The sequence below is a fragment of the Stegastes partitus genome, unplaced genomic scaffold, assembly GCF_000690725.1.
Source record: "Stegastes partitus isolate 25-593 unplaced genomic scaffold, Stegastes_partitus-1.0.2 Scaffold100, whole genome shotgun sequence".
Classification (NCBI taxonomy): Eukaryota; Metazoa; Chordata; class Actinopteri; family Pomacentridae; genus Stegastes; species Stegastes partitus.
This window is the reverse complement of record NW_007577831.1, coordinates 117293-141068: the sequence shown is the minus strand read 5'-3', so window position 1 is coordinate 141068 and position 23776 is coordinate 117293. Positions and strand designations below refer to the sequence as shown.

Below are 23776 nucleotides of genomic sequence, written 5' to 3'. Positions count from 1 at the left end.
TGATCAGCTGGTTCTGCTTCCTTTGTTGTCTTTCCCTCCGGACAGCATGAAACATGACAGATAACAGCCATTCAAGAACGCTTTCCTAAAGACTTAAAGACTTCTCTGCCTAATCTCACCTTCTGACAACACTATGCAGTCTAGTTTATTCACTCCAAAGCAGTAAATTAAAACAAGCCTAATTTGCAATAATTCAAAAGTTGGCTTTAAATTTGCTGGACATTCGTTTGGAAACGTGCCTCCTGTCCTTTCTTTGCATTGTCTGAATTTTACAGCGAAAGGAGTTGGAATTTGTTGTGCCTAAACATGACCCTAAAAAAATAGAGTGACGGCAGTTGTTAATATATTAATGAACAAATTTCCTCATTATGTTGATAGAAAATGACATCAAGTAACCATTACGTTTGTTGTTGCAGTTTAGCTGTACAGGAACGTAGTAGACGGGGTTACATGTACACAAGAGGTGCTTGCATTTATGCATGGAAAGGCGATCAGGTGTGAACACATGCTGTGTTTACATCGTGTGTAATGTCGTCTCCTCAGGTGGTTGACCTTAGCTGCCCTAAATTTGAGAACCATGTTCAGGTCTTTAAAAAGCAAGCAGACAGAGTGCAGGGTTACCAGCTCTGCTATAGATTACCAGACAGGATTCTGCACCGGGTGCAGGGTTACCATGTGTAACTACAAAGCGAAAGCCCAAGGCTCCGACAAGATGAAGACGTTATCTGCAGCCCTGTGATCTCCTGTGTGTAGATGCATCTTGAAACAAATTGCACTTTGTTCTATGCCAGCTATGTATTGACAAATAGTCTCATGTTTTTTATTGTCTTGAAAATTTCTGTATAGTAGTTATCAAGTAGCATTATTGAAAAAGCAGATTGTTTCAGGTCAGATCTGTGATGATCAGACTGATCTATTTCTATTTCCTTCACAGCCCTGTTGAGCCATAACATTGAAGGCTCATCCACATATACAGCATTTGTGTTTTTCTACAGCCTTATCTACAGAATTTCCCTCTGGCTACATGAAAAAGAAATAAATACTTCCTTAGAATTCCTTAAAGCTGCCTGCTATTTTTACTAAACCATAAATTGTTAACACAACATCAGAAAAAGCAGCCTTACATACTCACAGTGTAGCCCAACACATTTGTTTATTTGCCATTGAAATGCTACCACGTTTAAAGGACACAATCATGAGATCTATTTCTGTGAAGCAATTTGATCCATATTAATGTAAAGTGGAGCTTTCAGAAAAATGATGCCACTCAAATAAGCTTTTGAATGTGCAAATGTGAGTGTGTGTATGCAGGTAATGAACCTACAAGTATAATTAGAACATTTTGCATACAGTTTTTACTGATATTGTCTTGACAGCACAATTAAAAACAAAATGAGTTGTGATTTTGAAAAAGCACACCCCCTCATATTTAAGTATGAACGCTCCAATTACACCTGTGAGCCACTCTGCCCTTTCAGCAGTTTCTTTGTTTCTTTTCATCCTGTTCAAAGCAACATTATACATAAAAGCACAAATAACATTTTCTCATAATTATTCACTCAGAGTGGACTGATAGCTTTAGTCTGGTCGTTATTTAATAATATCTAAGTTTTTTGTTGTTTACTGTTCATGTGTTAATGAAACAAACAACACACATAACTTTTCCAAATGGAAACAGTGAGGTCATCCATCGTTCACAGAAATGCCTCGCGTGTTTTCTCGAGGTTTCACAGATACACTGAATTCTTTTCCATCCTTACTGAACATTTGTATATCCAATTATTTTGAAATTTTGAAGCTTGCATGAATGTTCGCTTACTGTCCGTCTTCTACTTCCCTGCCTGTGCTGACACAGATTTGTTCCTTTATATTACCGTCCAAAGTAGACTAGGGAATAGCGCCGTGCTAATTGTTTGTGTTTTTATGCTTCTTTTTTTTTAAAGCTGTAGACGAAAAGAGGAAAAGGCTACCCATGAATATCCCAGCTTTTATACTTATCAGAATAGTTAATTATATTATGATGATCACATTTTAATGCCATGCTAGTCCTTAATATGAATACGTGCACGTTGCCTACTTTGGCTTCATTTAAACATAAAGGAAAAACTCGCTAGTTACAGAATACTGAGTACAAATCAGTTTTTTTGTTATACACATGGATTTCTGAACCACTAAAGATAGTGTTTGTATAACGCTCATTGCAGCCCTCAAACAAAAACGTCAATCATCCTCTTTGCAACAGCCCAACCAGGAACCATCCTGTCGATCATGTTGTTGCACTGACCTAAACGATGACTGATATTTAACACTACAATCACCAAGCCGTCAATTTAAATCCCCATGCATTTTCAAAGGCATGCAAATTAAACTCTCAATCTCTCAGTTCATGACTTTTCGTAAAATGGGTCGAGTAATTACTGTGTGAATAATGGGAGTTGTCAATACAAAAAAAATAAACATAATTTGTAGTTTAAACCACTGAGGGGTCATCTTCACCCCTAATAACTGAATAATGCTACCCTCAACTTTTACACCACATCTGGTTTCCTCACAACACTTATTGTTTAGTCATCTTTTATATGCATATTGCCATATACTATCATATTGTGAGCTCCAGCTAGCTCGACTTGATAGGTAGACTTGGTAACTAGAAGGCGAGGAGAGTGGAACGAGATGACAGATAAATATTTATTACATGAAGAGATGGGATATTGAGCTGGGGGAAGAGCGGATGACTGAATGCTGAAGAACCGGGCTGGTGGCTGGTTGTGCAGAGGAGGGATAAAACCATAGCTGAGCTGAGCAGAAAGTCCGGAGTGTGGGAACCTAATCTGAGCCGGTCGGGGGTCCAGGGCTGAAGAGATGAGCAGCAACCACAATCCAGCGTGGTCGATGTGTCAGAGCTGAGTCTTTAGGAGTCTTCATGTCAGGTGGGATGTAGGTGGATCTGCTCTGACCCCGACACACTTGCCTCTTAAAATGTGGGCTATTAGACCTGCTCCATCTGTATGGTTATAAAATATCCTGAAGCAATTCTAATATTAACAACACTCCACTTCTGTATTCCCTGTGGCATTGCTAAAACAACAGGTTATTACACTAAAATCATTTTTGACTTTTTCCCTCATGTTCCTCTGCTACATTCATTAAAGTATTTAAATGTGTCTGAAATTTAAAATATATTTGGCCATTTTGACCTGTAATGAGATAACCAATTGTAAAATCAATAAACCCCTCAAAAAAGACACAACACTTTAGATGCTTCATAAAAGGACGTCTTTGCAGCAGGAGGTACAAATGAGTCCCTGGTGGTTTTACAGTGTATTGTCATGTTGGCGGTTCTAAGCTCGTTGGTGAAAGGTGAGCTCCTTTAAAATATATCAATTTTCATGTAGAAATGGTTATTTTCAAAGTGACTCTTCTTGTAAAGCCAGTAAGTACAATCCCATTTAACATATAAACATTATCAGTATGTTTTCACCATGTGGCAGTGTGTTGTTGATATGACTGAGGTGTCCTGTGAGCTTTCAAGATATGAGTAGTTAGCTGGGAGGAAAGTCGGCAATCTGTGAACCGCAAATCTGTGAAGTGCAAAGTCCCTAAAATTATTTTAAGAAGTTGTTCGCAACGTAGCGCATAAATATTTTGTTTATTTACACACACTTACAAAGACGATACCTCCAATAGTGTGAAGCCAACCCCACTGTAATAAAATTAGAAATAGAACAGTCGCAGTCATTTGAATAGTCTGTGCAGAGACCTTGTCACATACTACAGAAAAGGCCACATGAGGCAGTTAATCCTCTCACCCTTGAAGCTCATGTCAGTTTGGAATATTAAATCTATTGGCCCGTATCAGTTGACTGATGCCTTGTAACCATGCAGTGCACATTCTGGTCTGTTGTATCATCAGAAGTCATTACACCTCCACTGCAGGTCAGACTGTGCGACAGGGATCGGTTGGGCTCCTCTAGCTTTGCACATGTACAGCTACTGTATGTAATTACTGCTGTGCCCACAGCCGTGCTGCTGGATGACAGTGTGTGGTCGGTGGTCCACACTGGATCTGGTTACTGAGTGCTTCATAGACTAAAGGTCAGTCCTCTGGACCTGATCCTTCAAGTTGCTCATTTAAAGTGGATCTTCTTATATTTCATTTTCTCATGCCAACACATCAGAAAGCTTCCTTTCAGTATCTGCTTCCAGGTTTAAAACAGGCTCCCTTAGCTTTAACAAATCTCCAGCGTAAATATAACCACAAGCAACAACACAGAGGAATTATTCCCTTCAACCCTCATCCTACTGACTTGGGTACCAACAGACCTCAGAGCTGTACTTTCTGTCGTATCTCACAGATGTTTTATTCAATAATTTCAATTTTTCATGTCAATCATTTAGTTTCTGATGACTTCATGTCATTGTTTTCTGTTTCTATCTAAAGCTTTTAAAAGTGCCAATGTTTTAGGGTCCCTGAGACCCCAGCTTTTTAACTTGCAAAATGATCATTTAAATAAAGAAATATCATGGCTCAATTCAGATGAGATCATATAAACTGTCTCTTGCAGCTGATTACTATACATTGTTTCTTCAGGATAAGATCCAGTTAGGCACAATGCATGTCATTAAATCCCTGCTGTGCAATAGGTCTCTTAACTACCCCTCTCAGTTTACTTTATGTCTTACTGGAAATCTAAATTCATATCAAGTTGTTTCAGAGAGCTGAAAAAGTACAAAAGTTTTTTGTTTTTTTTTAAATAAATATAAATAGGCCACACTTTGTCTCTCATATCACAACTGATATCCAGTAATTGGTTTAATGAAATCCTGCAGTTGTAGAATTACTGTATTCAGGAATATTTATCTCTTTTAGCTGTCAGAAACTCAAAACTTTAATTTCATTGGTCTCAAAATAAAACTCACCGCTCCCCACGGGTGTTTTTCCTGTGAAATTGCTGGAAATTTTTTTGCAAGAATTTCCTGGAAATACCTGAATACTAATTCCTGGCATTCAAACCAAGTGCAGTGTTACACAATGTTGACTCATACACAGATGAAACTGAGTTTATTATTGAAAAAAATACTACAACGAAAGAGTTTCATTGTGTAATGGTAAACACTGTTTTGTCTGGAAAACCTTCCAAAGGTGATTTGATTTACAATGAACTGAAGACAGGGTCAGCACTTTGATGGAATGAGATTCATTTTGTACATTAACTTGTTGGTCTCATTCAGAAGTTGCTGTGCTTTCTCACAAATTCTTTTTTGTTCATTTTTGATTGGCCGATTCACTCTGCCAGCCGTAAGCCCCAGTAGATCAGAAGTGTTTGTCACATAACCGCTCATAAATAATAGGCCCTGCCATCCTGTTCTCCTCATGCCCCCTCTGAGACGCAGAGCACGGCTGGTAAATAACTGGCCGGATCAATACCTGTCATTGCAGTTCAGTGAGCCCCGGCAATCCAAAATGTCTGAGCAGTTTATTTTCTTGTTTTCAGCCTGTTCTCACTGGCCTGTAGTGAAGAGATGCAGATGTGTCCTGCAATACTGAGATTATTCTTCGACATACAGTGTTCATATTCTGAAATACCGGTTATGCAGCCCCCCCGACATCAACCCACCACCTACTGGTGCCATGTAGATCTAAAAACAAACCTACCCTTTGTTCCGGTGCTAAAAGGCTGCGGGAAGACATTTGACATTGTAATTGAAAATAGTCACCAGTCAAGCGAAATAACACAAAGTAAGTGGTTAGAAGCCCTTAAGTTTATTTTTTACAAAGTGTTGTTTTATCAGTTCAATTGTAAGCCATGTCGAAGGGACCTCCACAGCTCATGACCCCACCACTTTACTGTGCTGCTCAGTGCACTGCCATGTATTTAAAAGTGAGGCTTTTTTAATGTTCCAGAATAAATGTGGGTTGAGGAAAGAGGAAGAATCTCAGAATGCAACAATCACATATGCAAAGAAACTACAAAAGATTGAAGATAACCCCTTGAACCCCAAAGCATTTTCTGGACATTTCTTGCTCCTGCCACATTTTTGCTCACTGTGGGCTCATTTTTCACTCTAACATAAAGTTCTGCACCTTACTGGAAACAGCACAACTATGGCTAGAAGTAGAGAGAACTCAAACATGTCTTTTCGACAGTATGACAAGTTATGCCATAAATCATTACAGGAAGAAAAAATTAAAATTGACTTTCATTGAATAATTATTTTACAAAAATTGGAAAGAAACCTGGAACCACCACTGATTTTTTTCTTAGTGCTTACTGATGTTACCAACACAATAAAAAATATGTCTCAACATACACCAGACAGATTTTTAACAACTTACGTTTTCAGTTTGTTTCCCCACTTGCTCTGTGTTTACACAGCCTGCATTTCAACTGAGAATCCCTGAATTTTTGTCACGTGACTGTTGGTCACAGTTGAGTCATTTATGGCTTCACAATTGTGCTGAAGAGCGCAGAATTTTTGTTTGCTGTTGAAAACGGTTTTGTTTGGTGAGAAACATAACATAAAGGGAGTTTGGTGAAATTTCACAGTTGCAAGCTTAGATTTGTCCAACATCCGTCACATGTGACTAGCTCAAAAAAAACCCAAAAAGATAAAAATCCTGTGTTTCTTTTTGCTTTTCCAGTTTCTGACTTACATGAATGGTGACATTTTAGCGGTTCGAAAAATTCCTTCAAAACTTGCCAACTGGTTTGGTGTTTGAAAGAAAAAAGAAAAACGTGAAGGATTGAAAAAGATGAAAACTGGCTCAGGAATATACAAGGAACCAGCTGATCAGAACGGACCGAGGCAGAACAACTGTTATGGCCTAAAGTATTGATTTTTTAAAGACATAATCTAAAGTTTGGAACCAGCTATAGAAATAATGGATGAACCAACACTACGTAACAACTATCCATCCATCCATCCATCCATTATCTATACACCGCTTAATCCTCATTAGGGTCGTGGGGGGGGCTGGAGCCTATCCCAGCTGACTTAGGGCGAAGGCAGGGGACACCCTGGACAGGTCGCCAGTCTATCACAGGGCTACACTGAGAGACAGACAACCAAGCACACTCACATTCATACGGACATTCTACGGACAATTTAGAATCACCAATTAACCTCAACATGTTTTTGGACTGTGGGAGGAAACCGGAGAACCTGGAGAACATGCAAACTCCACGCAGAAAGATCCCAGTGCCCCAACCAGGACACGAACTGGCGACCTTCTTGCTGCGAGGCAACAGTACTACCAACTGCGCCAACTTGCAGCCCTTATGTAACGACTACTGTGTGCTAATTTATTGTCACTAGTGAGTTTTGTAGGAACAGCAGTAAAATGATCAGATAGTTTTCATCCTGATGTGCAGATTTTTCACCTGCCAGTCAAACTGTTTTGATGACGTGAATTCCACATTTGTCAGTTTGGTTACTGTTATTTTCCTTATAAAAGATTGTGTTTACTTTGAGATTAATTGTTGTGGTTAATGGCAGATTGTAGGTCCATCTTTCAGGCATCTCAGCTCTTGTGTGCCAGTGATAGAGTAGCAGAAGTGAGGGTTTAACCAGCTTTTCTTTTACCACTATTGTCCAGATACTGTGGCGTGCTGGATGATCTCCAACTGATATGACACTGGCTGTATTTCCACAGTGTACTTAAACATCAAAATCTATTGAAACCTCTGTTTTTAAGAGTTATGTAAAAGAATTGATTTAATTAGCCGACTTTGGTTAATGAAAAAAAGCACTGATGAACTGTCTGACACTGGTTGACTGTGCTAATGCATCGATCCAAGCTTTTTTCCCTGTAAGTATAATTCACAGGAAGGCAGAGAGTCAACTTGGTTCAATCAGAAACCACCTGCATAAACAGTGGCCCCTGCTGGCTCCTCCTGGACATGGTCTCCCATCACTGTCCACACGTCTCTGCACACAAACAAGTTTTCTCTGTTTTTTTGGAACGTTGCTGAATCTAGATTCCTCTCTGCCCTCTTCACATCCTCCTCTGTCCACAAAATGAATCCGCCCCTGGATTGGAGTCCATGAAACGTGTGCACTTTCGAAACATTTTTTTTTTTTTTTTTTCCCCCCATCAAGGGACGTATCCCTGAGCGGATCGGGGCCTTTGTGTTCTGTTGGCTGCAGTGGTAGCGTTTGGTCAGGAGAGATCTCTCAGGGTGTCATTCACATAAACCATGTAGTTGTTTAGGTGGAAAGCAGAAGGATATATCATGGTTTACTTGGGAGGTGAAATTACACAGGAGAGCAACAGCACTGTGTATTACAAAAGGGAAGTGCAGGTTGCCAGTACATCGATTTGAAGAGACAACCTGTGTGAATCTTCATTATGTCCACCACATGTGTTTAAATATAGATCCAGGCTACCACATGAGGAAACAGCAGGGAGAATACTTTGAGCTCTCACCCAAACCCAGGGAAACCTGCATCCTGTTAAATATGGTGTTTGCTACACTCACAGGATTGTAATGGTATACAAAGAGACGCCAAATAAGTTTTATCTCCGTCCCAACAATTTGTGCAGTCATTTGTTGTTGTTGTTGTTGTTTTTTTTCCCTCAGATTGCTTGTGGCACCCCTCTCTACACTCTCAGATTTTCAAATATCTGTTTGCAGGGGGATGTGTCAGTTCCGAACAGATGACCTAGTTTTTACACACGCACAATCTTACAAACATTGAAAGGCCCCTCTACATACATTACATGTCTGCGAACACTGAAATACACCTCGTAATATGAATGCAGTTTACAGCAAAGATTTGAATGTCTGTGGAAAATGTCAATTATGGAATCGGTTAATTTTTAATTATCGTCGGCTGCTCTGTACACAGCTGCTCTACAGTTGACTGTTATTTTTTTTTCCTCTGCATTTAATTGGAGCTGAAACAGCATGACCTATTTTGTTTGGAGAGAATGTATACTTTATCTGTGCCTCCTCAGAAGGTGGCCTTGAGCTTAATTTGCGGCGCTGTGATGCTTCCTCTCAAAGTGTAATGCATTACAGATTACTCATAACCTGTTTAACATCGTAAGCAGCAAATTCATCAACTGGATTACATAAAGCCGAGAACATGTGATTCCTTTCACGTACGTGGCAAATTCTTAAAATTAATCATGCGGCTGCAAGAAAAATGACAAAGCAACTTTCAGCACTAATGTTATTTTTGTTAGTTTTATTTGAAGTGGAAAACCTGCTGCATCCTTACACTGCTGAGAGTGGCATCTAAGTCAGATGAACTCAGCCTGGTCAGTCATAGGAATGAATCACAGTAATGAGGTGCTCCCAAAGGTTTCTTTTGAAGTTCACTGCTGTGTCACCACAACACAAACAATCTCTGGCTTTTAAAAAAAATCCAGCTGTGAGAATGCATCTCTGCAGTATGGAATTAAAAAACAGAACAAAACATCCTCTTTAAATTGATAGCTTTTAATACACAGCATCTTTTAATAGTTTATGTATGATTCCAGACACACGACATGGTGAAACCCCCCTCGACACACACGCAAACACACACTAACTCCCTGAAAGGATAGTGTGACTGATCCACCAATCCGTTCATTGTTTTGGTAAAACGGAGTCGCCTAAGCTGCTGTAATCACTCGTTTAGTGTTGCGGCAACAAATGGTTATTTTTAGATATTACCAATCCAATAAAAAAAAAATTCAATCCCGCATGAACCCTAACTAATGCAACGTCCATTTGTCATTGTTTTGTTTATTATTACTAGTATTTTAATAAGCCATTCTCCGTACAAAGGCTCAATGTCCATTTCAGTTAATACCATTGTGATTTAGGGAGACAAAAAGCCAGGATGTCAGATTGTGAGCTGACTAAAGCTCCTCTTTTAAAAGCCCTAGTTAAAGCTGAAGCTCCATTGACACTAAAGAGCATTTTGCATTGTGAAGTCCATCATCATTTAATCTGTGGATAAATATGTCTGTGAGTGATTATGTTTTTCTTCAGTTTGTGCTGATCGCGCAGAAAAGCTATTGTTATAGGTGAGACAATTGCCTTCGGTTTAAGGTGCGGCGTTGCATTTACAGTAAGTAGAACAGAAGCTGATAGATGACTGCAGGTTTAGAGACACAGATTAGTGTTGTTTCGCTGTTGTCTTTCTTCCTACGGTGCTTGTACTTTCCCCCCTTCTGGTTATCACTTTCAGCTCAGTGGTTTGTGCTGTTTATGCAGCGCCTCTCGGTCTCATTGTCTCTACACGTTGCTTTTTGGACTGCGCACGAACAACGAGCACTGGCCTAAATATGAGGATACAAGTCGTGATTCCTCAAAAGTTGAACTGACATTTGAAGTCTCCTCACTTTGTGTGTAAGGAAATGTAAACTGTAATGTCAGTGTAGCTACTGTACATATTTTGTTTTCATTTTTTTAAGAGGAGAAGACACTTTTTGGATTTCTAATAGGGATTTTCCAAGCAACTAATGTCCCTGTTGAATAAATAGAACAAATGTGCTAGTCTAAAAGTAAGAAAAAACTGGTTGTGCTCCAATTTTAATGTGACCATTGTGTACCCCAGCACAGGCTTAATATATTGCATTACCTTCCAGCCTTTGCCTTTCACAATGTTGAGTGGAAGCATATCCTGCGCTGCCATTGTTGTGATGAGCTGCATTATCTTTTTAGACTTTAGAGTGGATCACAGCATCTGCAGGTAAACAATGTTGTATACGTGTTTTGCTAATGTTAGCAGTGCTGCCACCAGCGATGGTTGCACCTTGCTGGGGTTGAGTGGTTGTATGCCAGTTTATTCTGACACAGTCTAGATACAACATAATATTCATTTCCTAGATCAAAATACTGCCAAACCACACTGGCTTTCTAAGATAACGTCTGTAGTTTACACAGAGCATTTAGGCATTATCGTTAGGAACTGGGGGCAGTCTGCCAGGGCTGTGTAACATTGTAGATGTAATAGTTAACTTTTGTTGTACAACAATAAAGTATTTCTAATTACTTTAAGCGACTAGTATTCCTGGTTCCAATGAGGGTAACAATGGTTAATCCTTTAGTCGACTAATTGCATTCACCCCAATTTTCAAGTGTTGGTTATGTTCTTGCTGAGCTTTTTCAAGGACTCACTGTGTCATTAAGTCTGTATTCTGCTCAAAATTTGGAAGGTAGTAAGCATGGTGGAAGCTAATACGTTAACTAACTAGAAGTAGGAATCTATGGGTGAATTCTGTATCAGCGAAGATGGCAATTGTATGACATATGTCCTGCTCCTCCTTGCCTGCTTTGTAACACTGATTGTATATAAAGATGGAGGAACCCTCTTGGGTTTTGTGTACAGCGGTGTTAAAGCTCCAGCTGTCAGCATTGTAACATTCCTCCCAACTCCTGACTAATGCCAAAATGAATAGAGAGGTGGAGCTGGAGGGAGTCATACACACATCTCTGGGCCATGGACTATCGTATGATTGAACCCACCTGACACTCAAAGTAGTCACACCTTTAATTATGCAACACTTTAAGCCCTAATAGAATTTAACTGTTTGAGTTATATACAAATCCACCCCTTGTACAGTTATCATGAACAGGGAAATTTCCTGAAGAGACCAAAGCCAATTTTTGCACACAGCTTTACACACATTTACTTATGCTATAAAGTTGGACATTTTATCAATGGGATCTATGAGGACTGACTCACTTTTAGAGCCAGCCTGAAGTGGACATTTGAGGAACTACAATTTTTTTGACTTTTGTAAGGATTTATTTTTTAGGCCCGGAGGTTGTCATAGTTATGTTGTAATATGTTTTAAAGCCTGAATGTGTCCAGTGTGGCTTTAAAAGGTAGGAAACTGCCAACCAAAGCAGACAAGTATGGCTATGTTATGTCAGAGGCAGTTGTTAAAAGTAAAGAAATACGGATCTTTAAAAGGCACGCTCTATTTTTTAGACTATTTTGTGCAAATCTAGAAACAAATCTAAGTTGGGAACACTATTAAACACAACACTATGCATGTTGTCCTGTTATTCCCACCACACACAATATAAAGTTGTGTAAAAACACAGAACTTACTGTATGTTAATGCAGGTCATTTGTACATCTGGGTTTACAAACTGGAGGATTAGATCTGTAGAGTATTCGCATCCTCCTCCCATTATAACACATGTATACCTTTAGCCATGCTGCATCATTAATGTGACAGGCAGAGCTGACGTGCGCTGCCTCGTTTTATCCTATAGATCTGTACATTCCCGTTGTTCTGTACCAAAGGAGGTGATTATATGTAAATAGCTGCAGCTTCCTGTTCTCTTGCACTCCTTTGTTCCACCTCCACTAACAAAGGTGCAGATCCGATGCCCTGAGAACAGTTGTCTCTCCCGTTCACTCTCTATCACTGCAGTGGAAGCAGGAAAGACAGAGCCTGAGGTTTGGTTCGTAGCGGGACACGATGCTGTCAGGGCATCAGGTGAGAGCATGTCATGAGCCCGCCGAACCCTCACCCCACCCACCCCACCCCACTCCTCACCTAATCAGTTCTGACACAATGCCAATTCCACAGTGGGTGGCACACACAGCGTTATTTGTTGATGTGGCAGTCAGGCAGTGATCAGCTCCCAGAGTCTGTCATGCTGTATCAGGTGGCACGCAACAGTGGTCACTTGCTGATTTTATTGTTGTTTTTGATTTTAAGTGGTCTGGCATTTAACAACGCTCTAAAAATCTTTTGTCAAGTGGAAAGGCGCTTGATGGTCCATCAGGATGTCTTTCAGGGGTATTACAGCTAGTAAAAGAAAAAAAAAAAAAGCAGGCGGCAGATGACCTGAACCTATAAGCCCCTTCATAGTGGGAAAACAGTGGAAAATAGGTGCAGCTTTTAACCCAGTCGCCACTAAATTTAAGTACTAACTTCAATGAAACTGTGGCTGAGTGTCCTGAGGGCGTAGGCAAACAATTTACTGAAGTGAGCCAGACATAACTGAAAAAATCATGTCTGCAGCACGTATAGCTGCTGTATGGTTTCTATTGTTGCCTCTAAAAAGCTGAACAGGAACTGCGAAGCAATCATAAAGCATGCAGGGAAGCAATTTCTTTCTCTTATTCAAGTGAAAAATTATTCCGTGCTGTCACAAAAGACTCCCTAACAAGGTGCTTTAAACTCTCTGGCAGTGCATTGCTGCGGGGTGTCACAGAGTGGATAAGATATAAATGAAGCTTAAACTCAAAAGTCTGTTTCTGGTAATAGCAGCATTTCGTTCCCTCTCCAATGTGCTTTTGATGTGGAGCTAAGATTAACAGTGTTAAATCGTCTACTTCACTGTCTGAAACTAACAACACAGGCATAATGAGCAGAAGGTTGACAACAAGAGCTCTTCTTTGAGGTATACGAACATTGAGCAGATTTATTTTGTTTTCTTTTGTGCAGGTTGTTGTATTAGAATTCAGCTCTTCCACGCATACCACCTCTGACCATTGTGTATTTTTTTTTTTTTAAAAAGGCAAGGGATTTAAGGTGACAACAGGGGAATACCCAACCACTGAGGAATGTTCCCTTTCATCTCTTCCTAATCCTCCGTCATGTGATTCTGGCCGATGATGGCAAGCGACTGAGGAGGCACAAGGTGCCAAAGCATCCAGGAGCTCAGGCCCAGCTGCTCTCTAGAGAGCACACCGGCATGGCAGAAAGATTTGCACGTCGGACGTGTCGATCCCTCAGAGTTAATGAGGCCTACTGTTTGGGCTTCCATTATCAGCCTGCTGCATCCTGAGCTGGGCCCAGCAAAAGTCATGCATCATAAAATTTAGATGCTCCTTGATACATTGTGGACAGTAAGCAGAGCTCAGCATTTCTCACTGTCGCTGGAAATTAACCCAGCAGACCATTGACTGTACTCATTTCAAATATGCTGTACATTTGCTTTACTACCTTTATTGTATTGTTTAAATTACATATATCCTTGTATCTTTGTCTCACAGACGCATACGGTGAGTCAAGTGAATGACACTTAACCTTTAAAGGCACAGCTCATTTCTCTACCACACTTGTCCAAACTTCTTAAACAGTACAACTTAGATACAAGGCAGATGAAGGCAAATATTATAACCATATTGCTTGGGAAAGTATACATGTAGGACTTATATGGTAATATGTTGGTTTTTTTTAACATTTATTACATTTTTGATCACTTATATGTCATATTTCCACAACACATTTTTATGCGTGTTTTGAAGTGTCACATTAGAAAAATCAGTGGAAAAAGAAAAACTTAACAATCTTCCTCTGTTTTGAAAACATGTCTTTACACTCACTTGAGGCGACTTTCACTTTCTGACATGACTGATGAATTGTTAGCACCTCTTTTTTTTTTTTTTGTCTTCGACAGCATGAAACATGGCCGATACCAGCTCACATGAAAGAATATTTACAACCTACCTGATTTAAAACAATTGCGACAGACTTCTCTACATCACTTGTAGATGGCCAAAGTTGTGGATGTTTCTTCTGATATATATTTCATTAAGCTTTTTCAGTGGCTGTCAAAATAACTGCTTTTGTGTCCGGAGTCCTGTACTCTGAAGCCATGCGTAACATAGATATACCACCACTTTCTTTTTGGTTTAGTGCTCCAAAGCAGAAAGCAAGTCTAATTTAGATTTTCTGTATTTTTTGTGAAATTTAAAAAAATTTGCTTCAAATTTGCATGATCGTAAATGGACACACAGCTATAGAGATTATAAAAATGCACTTGTTGAAACTCAGTGAAATATTTCCCAAAGCAGACTGATTACACTTTATAGTGTTTCATCTTGCACACAGCTCGCTCAAACTGTCATCGAGTGACACCTACCAAACCCAGATTAGTCAGAACAGCAATCAAGTACAGATGGACAAGATGAGCCATCCTCAGAGAGGCTTTTAGAGCATCCATCCAGCTCTGTTTTTTATTTTTTATTTTTTGTCTCCAGCCACGGCCAAATCACCTGAAAGCTAACAGGAAAATGGCCTAAAAAAACTTCCTGTGAATTTCTAGCAGCAGGGTTGAGGCAGCTGAGGTAAATACATGAGAACTTTTCTTGACACTGCTGATCGGATGTATGCTACACTCGGAATTGACATACAGTTTTCATGTTCGGGTTCTGATTTTAAATGATTCATGAATGGCACAAAAACAAATTCTTCACCATCAACAGCCTTACTTAGCATCTTTATTTGCGGAGATGTTCTCATCAAAACCCTCTAAAATCAAAGAAAAATGCTGCTCTGTGCAAAATCTGTAACTCAGTTGCTGCATCATCATGTTACTATGAAAATAAGCCAAGCAGACTCAGTTCTGTGTCAGGGCGTTTGGGTTAAAGCATTGAAACACTTCACAAAGAGATCAAACTGGCAGTGGTGCAGAATAACAAAGAATATTTACTCAAGTTACTGAAGTACAAATTCAAGCATACAAACATAGAGTTATCTGTTTTTAAAATGAAGTCTTCAAATACTAAATTTAGCTGATAATATACATTTGCTTAAAATAAAGTTTTGAACACAGGTGTTTTACTTATAGTGTAGTATTTTCGTAGTATGTTAAGGTTTAGAATACTTTTTCCACCAATGCAAACTGGAATTCACAACAGTTAACTTCACAATTTTCATTCAGCATACTGTTATTCAAAGAACTGAGGTTAATACATAGCTCAGGTCACTATCAACACTAGGCGCTTTTTAGATAATTCGTTAAAAAATTCTTTTATCCTTTTTGATGTTTTGACACACAAACACTGTTGAAGACAAATAGTTCAGGGATAGGTAGAAATATCGGAGACTTGAGTGCTGAATTGAAAAAAAAAAAGAATCAATTACGCAAGGTGCAAAATAGCCCTGGATTCATCTGAGGGTTAAATGCATACAAATTGAATCAATAGTAGCAGAAGTGTTGTGCGACAGGCTCTGTAATTACTCTTTCATTCTGAATACAAAAATGTTTTTTTCACTAAATCTCCTATTGACGAATCTGATTCCTTTATGTGACACAGTAAACCGCGAATAAATTAACACAAAACCAGACCCTGGGCTAGCATTCACCCCGCTCCCAGGTGTAACAATTAGGAACACCTCAAAGGTCAGCTCAGATCTCGACCCGTGTTGCGATATTGAAAATCAAATCTACTGTAAAGATTCAGCCGGTCTCAGATCTAGGGAAGGCCATCCAAGTGTCACCGGTTTCTGGAAAAAAAATAAAAAAGCTCGGCCTCTCAGCACGAAAAGAGTCAAGTTCAGGCCTCCGGGGTGTCTGAAAAGGACACACGCACCTGTGACGGGATTGTGCCATGAACCGGAGCCCGGGGTTGAGGGAGGGGGATTCTCAGACTCTGAGGATGATTGGCAGAAAATGTCAGGCACAACACGTCAGCCCCATACAGACACACAGCAGGCAGATGTCAGCGACTGCATGATAAGAAGGAGGGCAGGCTCACAAGGAAAAGGAAGGAAGTGGCATCTTCAGAGAGTTATGTCATCCTTTCCAGAATCTTTTACAGATTAGGCCCCAGCACAGCTCTCACCTAAAGTCCTTTTGTGCTCAGAGTACGACTACATAACTATCTCCCGACCTATCACCCAAATGTACGAGACTTAAAAAGCAGCTTTCTTCTAATGTCTGCCTCTTCTTTTCCTCCTGCTATCATCATTTTCCAAACACAAGGATTAGTCAGGGTCACAGTTTTTTGCACACACTTGTATTGCACAGAAGGAAATGCACAACCTTCTGGGCTGCACACCACCGGGGCCTGAGCCAGGGTCAGATATCTCAGAGGAGAAAGGCAGACGAAGACCATCTACTGCATGTTAATTACACTGAATGTGTTTTGTTTGACCTTGAGACGGTTCTTCATCCTGATTTATTAAAGTCAGGTTTTTCTGAAGCTTTAAGTTGAGGTTGGACACATTTTGTTAAGAATACATTCGCTGCACTTTTCCTTTTCATGTGAACCAGCGTAGACCACAGGTAATATTCATCAGGGAGGTGAAAGTGAATGCAAGAAAATGCCAAAAATGTTTTTCATCTCCTTGCTGAGCTTTGTGAATCACAGCTGCTGAATGTTTCTTTGTCTGCTTTCTCAGGGCAGTGCTCCCGTGGCTCACCCTGAAGATGAGCTGGAACGCCTCACCAAGAAGATGCTGTTTGACATGGACAACCCTCCATCTGAGGAGTATTTTGGTAAGGTGCTGCAGCTCATCTCATTCACACTCGATTAGCAACAGGATTTTTGACCCGTCACATTAGGTGTAAGTAATAAAATGACAATTAATACTGCTGCTAGTTAAAATGTCAGCTAAATACCTGAAAAATGCCTAGAATCATATTACCAATCTCATGTGAGTCTGTCACTGTATTGTCAATGTAACAGTCATATTCATATTCTTTCGTGTTAGTCTGGTTTCCTAAAACATCCTATAAAGGAAAAATAGAAAACGTTATTGAGAAAATTTACAAACGCGTATATTGGTTGTCATCACAAAACTTCAATCACAAAACTAAGCCCTCACCCTTACTTTTGTGTAACATTCAAGTCTATCAATCTCATTCATAAATAAAAGCTGAAACAAATAATATGTCATGACAGGTGAAACACTGATCCCACTTTGTGAGCATATCATTTTAAAATACTAGATAACAGCAATAAGGAAAGACCCTCAGTATTTAGTATCTTTCATTTAAGTCTTTGTTAGCTTTAGCATGCTAGCAATCTTCAGATGATTTCTGTTATCTGCTAGGTGCAAGGGGTTTGGTGTTTGTAGGTTATGAAAGGTGGTAGGTGTCTAATTACAGTAGCTTTAAGTATATTCTGGAATTGTGTTTGTTACATCTTTCTTGCTACGAAGAAATATTCCTGGCAAGCCTAAATAAATGTTAGCATCAAAATATCAATAAAATGTAAGTGTTTACCTGCCACATCCTGTATCTCCAGTAGGAGAAGTTTCATAGTGAGAATAAAAGCTAAATGCAGTTCGATAAGTGGAGAAAACAACAGTTTTTAAAAACCAAAAACCCAACGGCAGGTTTTTACGGGATGTTGTCTGTAAAAAAAAATCTCCAAAATGATGCCATTTATCGTGTCCAAAAACTGCAAAAACATTAAGAATTGACAGATTTTCAATTTCCAAATGGTCTTTGAACTGCTTGTTTATGACATACGGATATGTTGGGAAACTTAACCAAATCTAAGCTTAGAATCCTGGAACTTCATCAAAAACACATTATTCTACATGTCTCATTTAAACATTTACAAAAAAGAAACTGCTTGCTTTAACCAGATTCTGTAAAAAGACAAAAAACAAAAAGAAAATCTAGACTTCTCAGTGTAGCCTTGAAGCTGTCAGTGACTCAGCTGTGAGAATTTATTTAATTTTTTTTGTGTAAATTGGGCTGAACTGCAGGCTGTGGAGGAAGTACGGAAAAATTGTAAAAATCTAAGAAATAAAATATCTACATATGTAGAGCCACAATTTTTTCCTCACAGTACCTGTGGGCACTTGGAAAAATGCTGTACATGTTGATTCCACTTTTTTTTTTTTTTTTAAATCTTGTAAATTAAGTGGTCATAGAAATTTAATTACCTATTTTTTTCACTTTGTTATACAGCACAAAAGACATTTTCAAGCTCTTTTTATGTCATGCTGTGCTGTTCCCATGAAAGCGTAGGACTTTATATTGCAGTGAAAAATAAGCTCACAGTGAGTAAATATGTGAGTAAACACCCAGAAACTGCTTATGGTTTAGAGCAGGTATCACCAAATGTGGACCTCGGTCCAGATCCCGACCAAGTGATGGTTCTGTCCGGACCGTGAGCAATCTCTGATAAATTCTCGAGAATAGATTTTCATGGAGCATTTTTTACGACGGTCGCGGCTATAGACAGCGGGCGCTGCTACTCCAGTTAATACGGTAATAGCTCCACTCAGTTGAGCCAATCAAGTCGTTTGGTTACCCTGCACGGCCAGTGCACCACCACAGCTCGCTGCTGCTGTTGTCACTTTGCACTTGCCTACACAGCAGAGCAGAGAGGAAGGGACAGTGATGACAGCATGGCTTGCACCAAAAGAAGGAAGGTTGATGAGGAAAACCCCTGCTTTGAAGATGAGTGGACAAAGAAATGTATGTTCAATCTTCCGTCAGGCAGTTCACAACCAGTGTCCCTCATATGCTCTGAAAACGTGGCATTAATTAAAAATACAGCTCTTTTGAGCAAAGCTATCCCCTGAAGTCCCTGAAACCCACAACGGTCACAGAAGTAACTTGAACCTGACAAAAATAATAATAAATAAAAATTCTATGAAAATAACCAATGATAATCAGACATTGCTTTTGAGCCGTGGTTCAACAGAATTATTTAAAAAAAATAAACTCATGAAACAGGCCTGAACAAAAATGATGGTAGCCTTAACTTAATATTTTGTTGCACAACCTTTTTAGGCAATCATGTAATCAAACGATTTCTGTAACCGTCAATGAGACTTGTGCGCCTCTCAGCAGGTACTTTGGTCCACTCCTCATGAGCAGACTGCTCCAGTTGTCTCAGGTTTGAAGGGTGCCTTCTCCAGACGCCATGTTTCAGCTCCTTCCGCAGATGTTCAATAGGATTTAGATCAGGGCTCATAGAAGGCCACTTCAGAATAGTCCAGTGTTGTCCTCTGAGCCATTTTTGGGTGTTTTTAGCTTTGTGTTTTGGGTCATTATCGTGTTGCAAGACCCATGACCTGCGACTGAGACCAAGCTTTCTGACACTGGGCAGCACATTTCTCTCTAGAATACCTTGATAGTCTTGAGATTTCATTGTACCCTGCACAGAGTGAAGACACCCTGTGCCAGATGCAGCAAAGCAGCCCCTGAACATAACAGAGCCTCCTCCATGTTTCACAGCAGGGACAGGGTCTTTTCTTGATATGCTTCATTTTATTTTTTTTTCTATGGGAACCATCATTTTTGTCCAGGCCTGTTTCATGACTTTTTTTTTGTTTTTTTTTAAATAATTCTGTTGAACCACGGTTCAAAAGCAATGTCTGATTTTCATTGCTTGTTTTCATAGAATTTTTATGTATTATTACTTTTGTCAGATTCAAGTTATTTCTGTGACCATTGTGGGTTTTTCTTTCATTAACCGAGGGGTACCAACAATTTTGTCCACGTGTGTATGTAAAAGATCTAACTGTGCACTCAGTTAAACACACCCTGCACTGAAAATTGACAATAGCTATTGTTAGAACCATGAAAATGTGGCCATAGGGGAAGGCTATAAGACACAAACTGGACTTCGGTTTAGACCTTTTACTTGGAGGAAATTTTAAAAACTTGACCTCAGTGACTTTTAATTGAATACCCCTGGATTAGAGGGTAAAGCATTTTGGCATTTTATTTTATTCTTCTTCCTATGTTAGTTAACCAGCCATAGGTCTACAGTAGTAGTAACATAATGTTACATAATAGAACAAATAAATAGAAATAGCATCCTCTTTTTTTACATTGACAGCATACAGAATTGTCAAAGTGTCAATTCTGTTCCTAGTTGTTAATGTTTCCCTCTCTTAACCAAGATGTACATCTACGATATACACACCATATTACCATCTACTTTACCAATAAATAAATCAATAAAGACTTTGTGTGTACTGGAGTGTGTTATAGTTCAAGAGAAACAAATAACATGAATCCCCTGGGACACAGCTCTAAGATCCATCATTGTCTACTACATACAGAGTTTTAGGCCTCTTAATGGAAACTGAATATAATACACTTATTTCAAATAGTCCACAGACATCAGCTGACTTTCTTATGATCAGTTACACTCATGAAAAGCATGTAATGGCTTTTTAAATCTCCCACTCTCGCTCATAATGTCGCTGTCTCCTTTAATTGATTTCTCCATCCACCCTGCCTCCTCCTCTTCAAGTTTCCCATTACTACACACGGCGACAGGATCGTTTCCCTTGTCCACGCTGTGTATCACATATCGTAGTGATGTGTTTGCTCTGTATTGTGCTGAGGGTAATTTAACTCACTCCCTGAATCTCACATTGGTGCCTGAATGAAACTAAATAGTCTTTGCTGCTATAAGAGGACCTCAATTCTCTGCTCTAAGTGTCGCTGACATGACAACAGTCACTTCATAACAACGACTTTCATAGTTGCTCGTAGAGAAGTGGCTAAAATTAGTCCCTGACTCACTGTTTGATTCACATGTAACTACTACTGGGAGAAGCTTTGCAGACAAAGAGCTTTCTTTTTCATACACTGCAATGCCGTTCTGCAAACATTAGTGCAGGCAATGTGATCTCATTAGGAGCACTCACTCCATCACTTTTCACCATGACATTTTGTGAAATCAATTACTTCTGAAAAAAAACAGTAAACTATTGATTCTCGTTCAGAACATAAAAGGTGTTATCAAAAAGTTCTGACATGACGTCTGATGAAATCAAAAATCATGCCTTAATTTAATTTTGGCCACCATCCCTGTTGAAGTAGTCTCCTTGTGCAGTGATACAGTGGTACCAGCACCTCTGCAACACTTGGAGATCTCCCTGGGAATAAACATGTCGAGCACTCTCTGTAATATGCTAAGAACCTTCTAAACTGTGTCAAACAGCGACCCTTCAACTTACATTTTATTTTGAGGAAGAGAAAGAAGTTGCAGGAAGCCTCATCTATTGAGCAGGGCAGGCGGGGAGCGATGATAGTGTTGTTGTGGCCAAAAAACCTGTATGTAACCATCACGATGTGAGATAAACACAACACAGCTGGAGCATCCACATGTCACCGTACCCGACTTCAGGTAATGTGCACTGAACGTTCTCCCTTAGAGCCCTCAGAACGTTACAGTAGAACTTCACCTTGACAGTCTGACCCCTAGGAAAAGAATTCACAGTGTAGAATCACATTTGCCTTGGAGATAATACAATAGCGCTATGTACCAGTGATAGACACTTCATCACTAGTAATAAGAAAATTGTTTGATTGTTGTTTTTTTTTAAATGCACCAAATGTAAACCTCTATGAACGTCTTAAAAGACCGACGACGCTGCATCCTCCATCATCTCCATCCAATCATCACATAACCAGCAGCCTGCTCCGAGGGCTGAGAGGCTTGATGTTGGTGTGCACACAATCTGTTGCAGGGTCTCTGTCTGGCTATACCTGGGCCTACACCAGCCACTCAAAAACTTAACTTGAGGGTACCACCTTTACTCTGGTTGCCCTATGTGCACCTCTGATTTTTACTTCCTTTGCTTGTATAATATATATATCAGGTTGTGATCATTCCTTTATCTTTTTTTATTTTTTTATGTGTGTAAATGTATTTGTCTCAGAGTTTAACTGTTGAGCTAACATTAGAATGGTCACCTATGAAGCCCTGTAAAAAGGCTGAAGTGACGTGGTTAAATTCAAAATAAACCTTTTTCCCTGGTCTTCATTAGAAACAGGTCAGTAGAAATAATGACTAATAATATATTTCATCATAATACATTTTTTAGCTATATTGCCCAACCTCCCTACAATCCCACAAATGTTAAAGGAAAACGTCAAGCGTGTTTCTGTTGCACTCCTGACCTGATGCCCTTGATCTGTTTTTGAAACTGTGAAGTTGTTTCTCCTCTTGGTGGTAGCCGCAGACCCACCTCTCCTCACCACTGATGATCCTCTGCACGAAGGTTGGATCATCAGGGCTGCTGACTTACACAGAAAGTGATGTTTAAGTTTAGCTCCATGGAGAAATCACAATTGTGCACTACAAGTGGTCAATAAAGCACATGTCACACAGGTCCTGATGTTGATAGCACAGGGTCATGTGGTCTGCTCCCACATGTTTCACTCAGGTCACTGTGACACTCTCCGTGCTCGTGCACCTCAAACATGATGGAAACTTTTAGATCACCACTCATGTCTGCTCCCAGGCTTAATTGCTAAATAAAATAATATGGGATAGTGGGTTAATGGCTTACTGGCATAAGGTTTCCTAGATTAGCCCACCCAGTGACCTACAAAGTTAGTTTGGTATCACTGGAACATTGTTTTTGGAAAATGGCTGGAGGCTTTGGAATACAGTGCAGGTGTGTATGATCCAGACAGGGCTAACCTGGTACTTCTTATCCATTAATTTCCATGGTGCAGAAACAGCCGCAGCCGTATCAGTCTGGAAAGCAGTCCTCAAGGTAGAGTTTCCAAACTGTATCATTGAGATCAAAGGATAAGGCTCAGGGTATAATGACAATAGGAGATACAGTCAAGACTCTGGGCAGATGAAACATCCAGATTTTGATAAAACTGTGTCTCGTTTCATTGTCCACCTTTTCACAGCATTGCTCTTTCCCTTTTCCCTGTGAATCACTTGATATTTAATTTTGCTCTCATTTGAAAAAAAAAATAAAAAATATAACTGCCGGGATTAAACAAAATACCAAATTTAATACTATTTTGCAAAATAGGATTCAAAAGGCAAGGATTCTGTGCATTTATATTTCATTTCTATTTTTCCGCCCTCTGCACCCTCAGCTGCCAGCGAGTGCCATCCCTCTGCTGCTCTCTCTTCTCTAGCCTTTAATCCCCTTTGCCCTGGAATTAGTTCCCATGCCCATTAGATACCTCATTCAATACAGTCAGTGGGACTCTGGAGCAGGCTTTATATCAGCACATAATCACACAGCACACCACGATAGCATGTGTAGGTGTATTATAGCTACAGGGACATGTATTTAACTGGTATTAAGGGATATTCGGCTTCACGTTGGTGCGCACTGATGTAAAGACCT

At 39.7% G+C, this 23776-nt stretch overlaps 1 protein-coding gene across 3 annotated transcripts in view; it reads left to right on the top strand.

Moving 5' to 3' along the window:
- The window catches only part of lpp (LIM domain containing preferred translocation partner in lipoma), a 191475-nt gene that overhangs the window by 122559 nt on the left and 45140 nt on the right, over positions 1–23776 (top strand). For all 3 annotated transcript variants that reach the window (XM_008277529.1, XM_008277530.1, XM_008277531.1), the window contains one exon: positions 17093–17189. In XM_008277529.1, coding sequence (XP_008275751.1) covers positions 17093–17189 — 97 coding nt within the window. The remainder of the gene's footprint in view (positions 1–17092; positions 17190–23776) is intronic.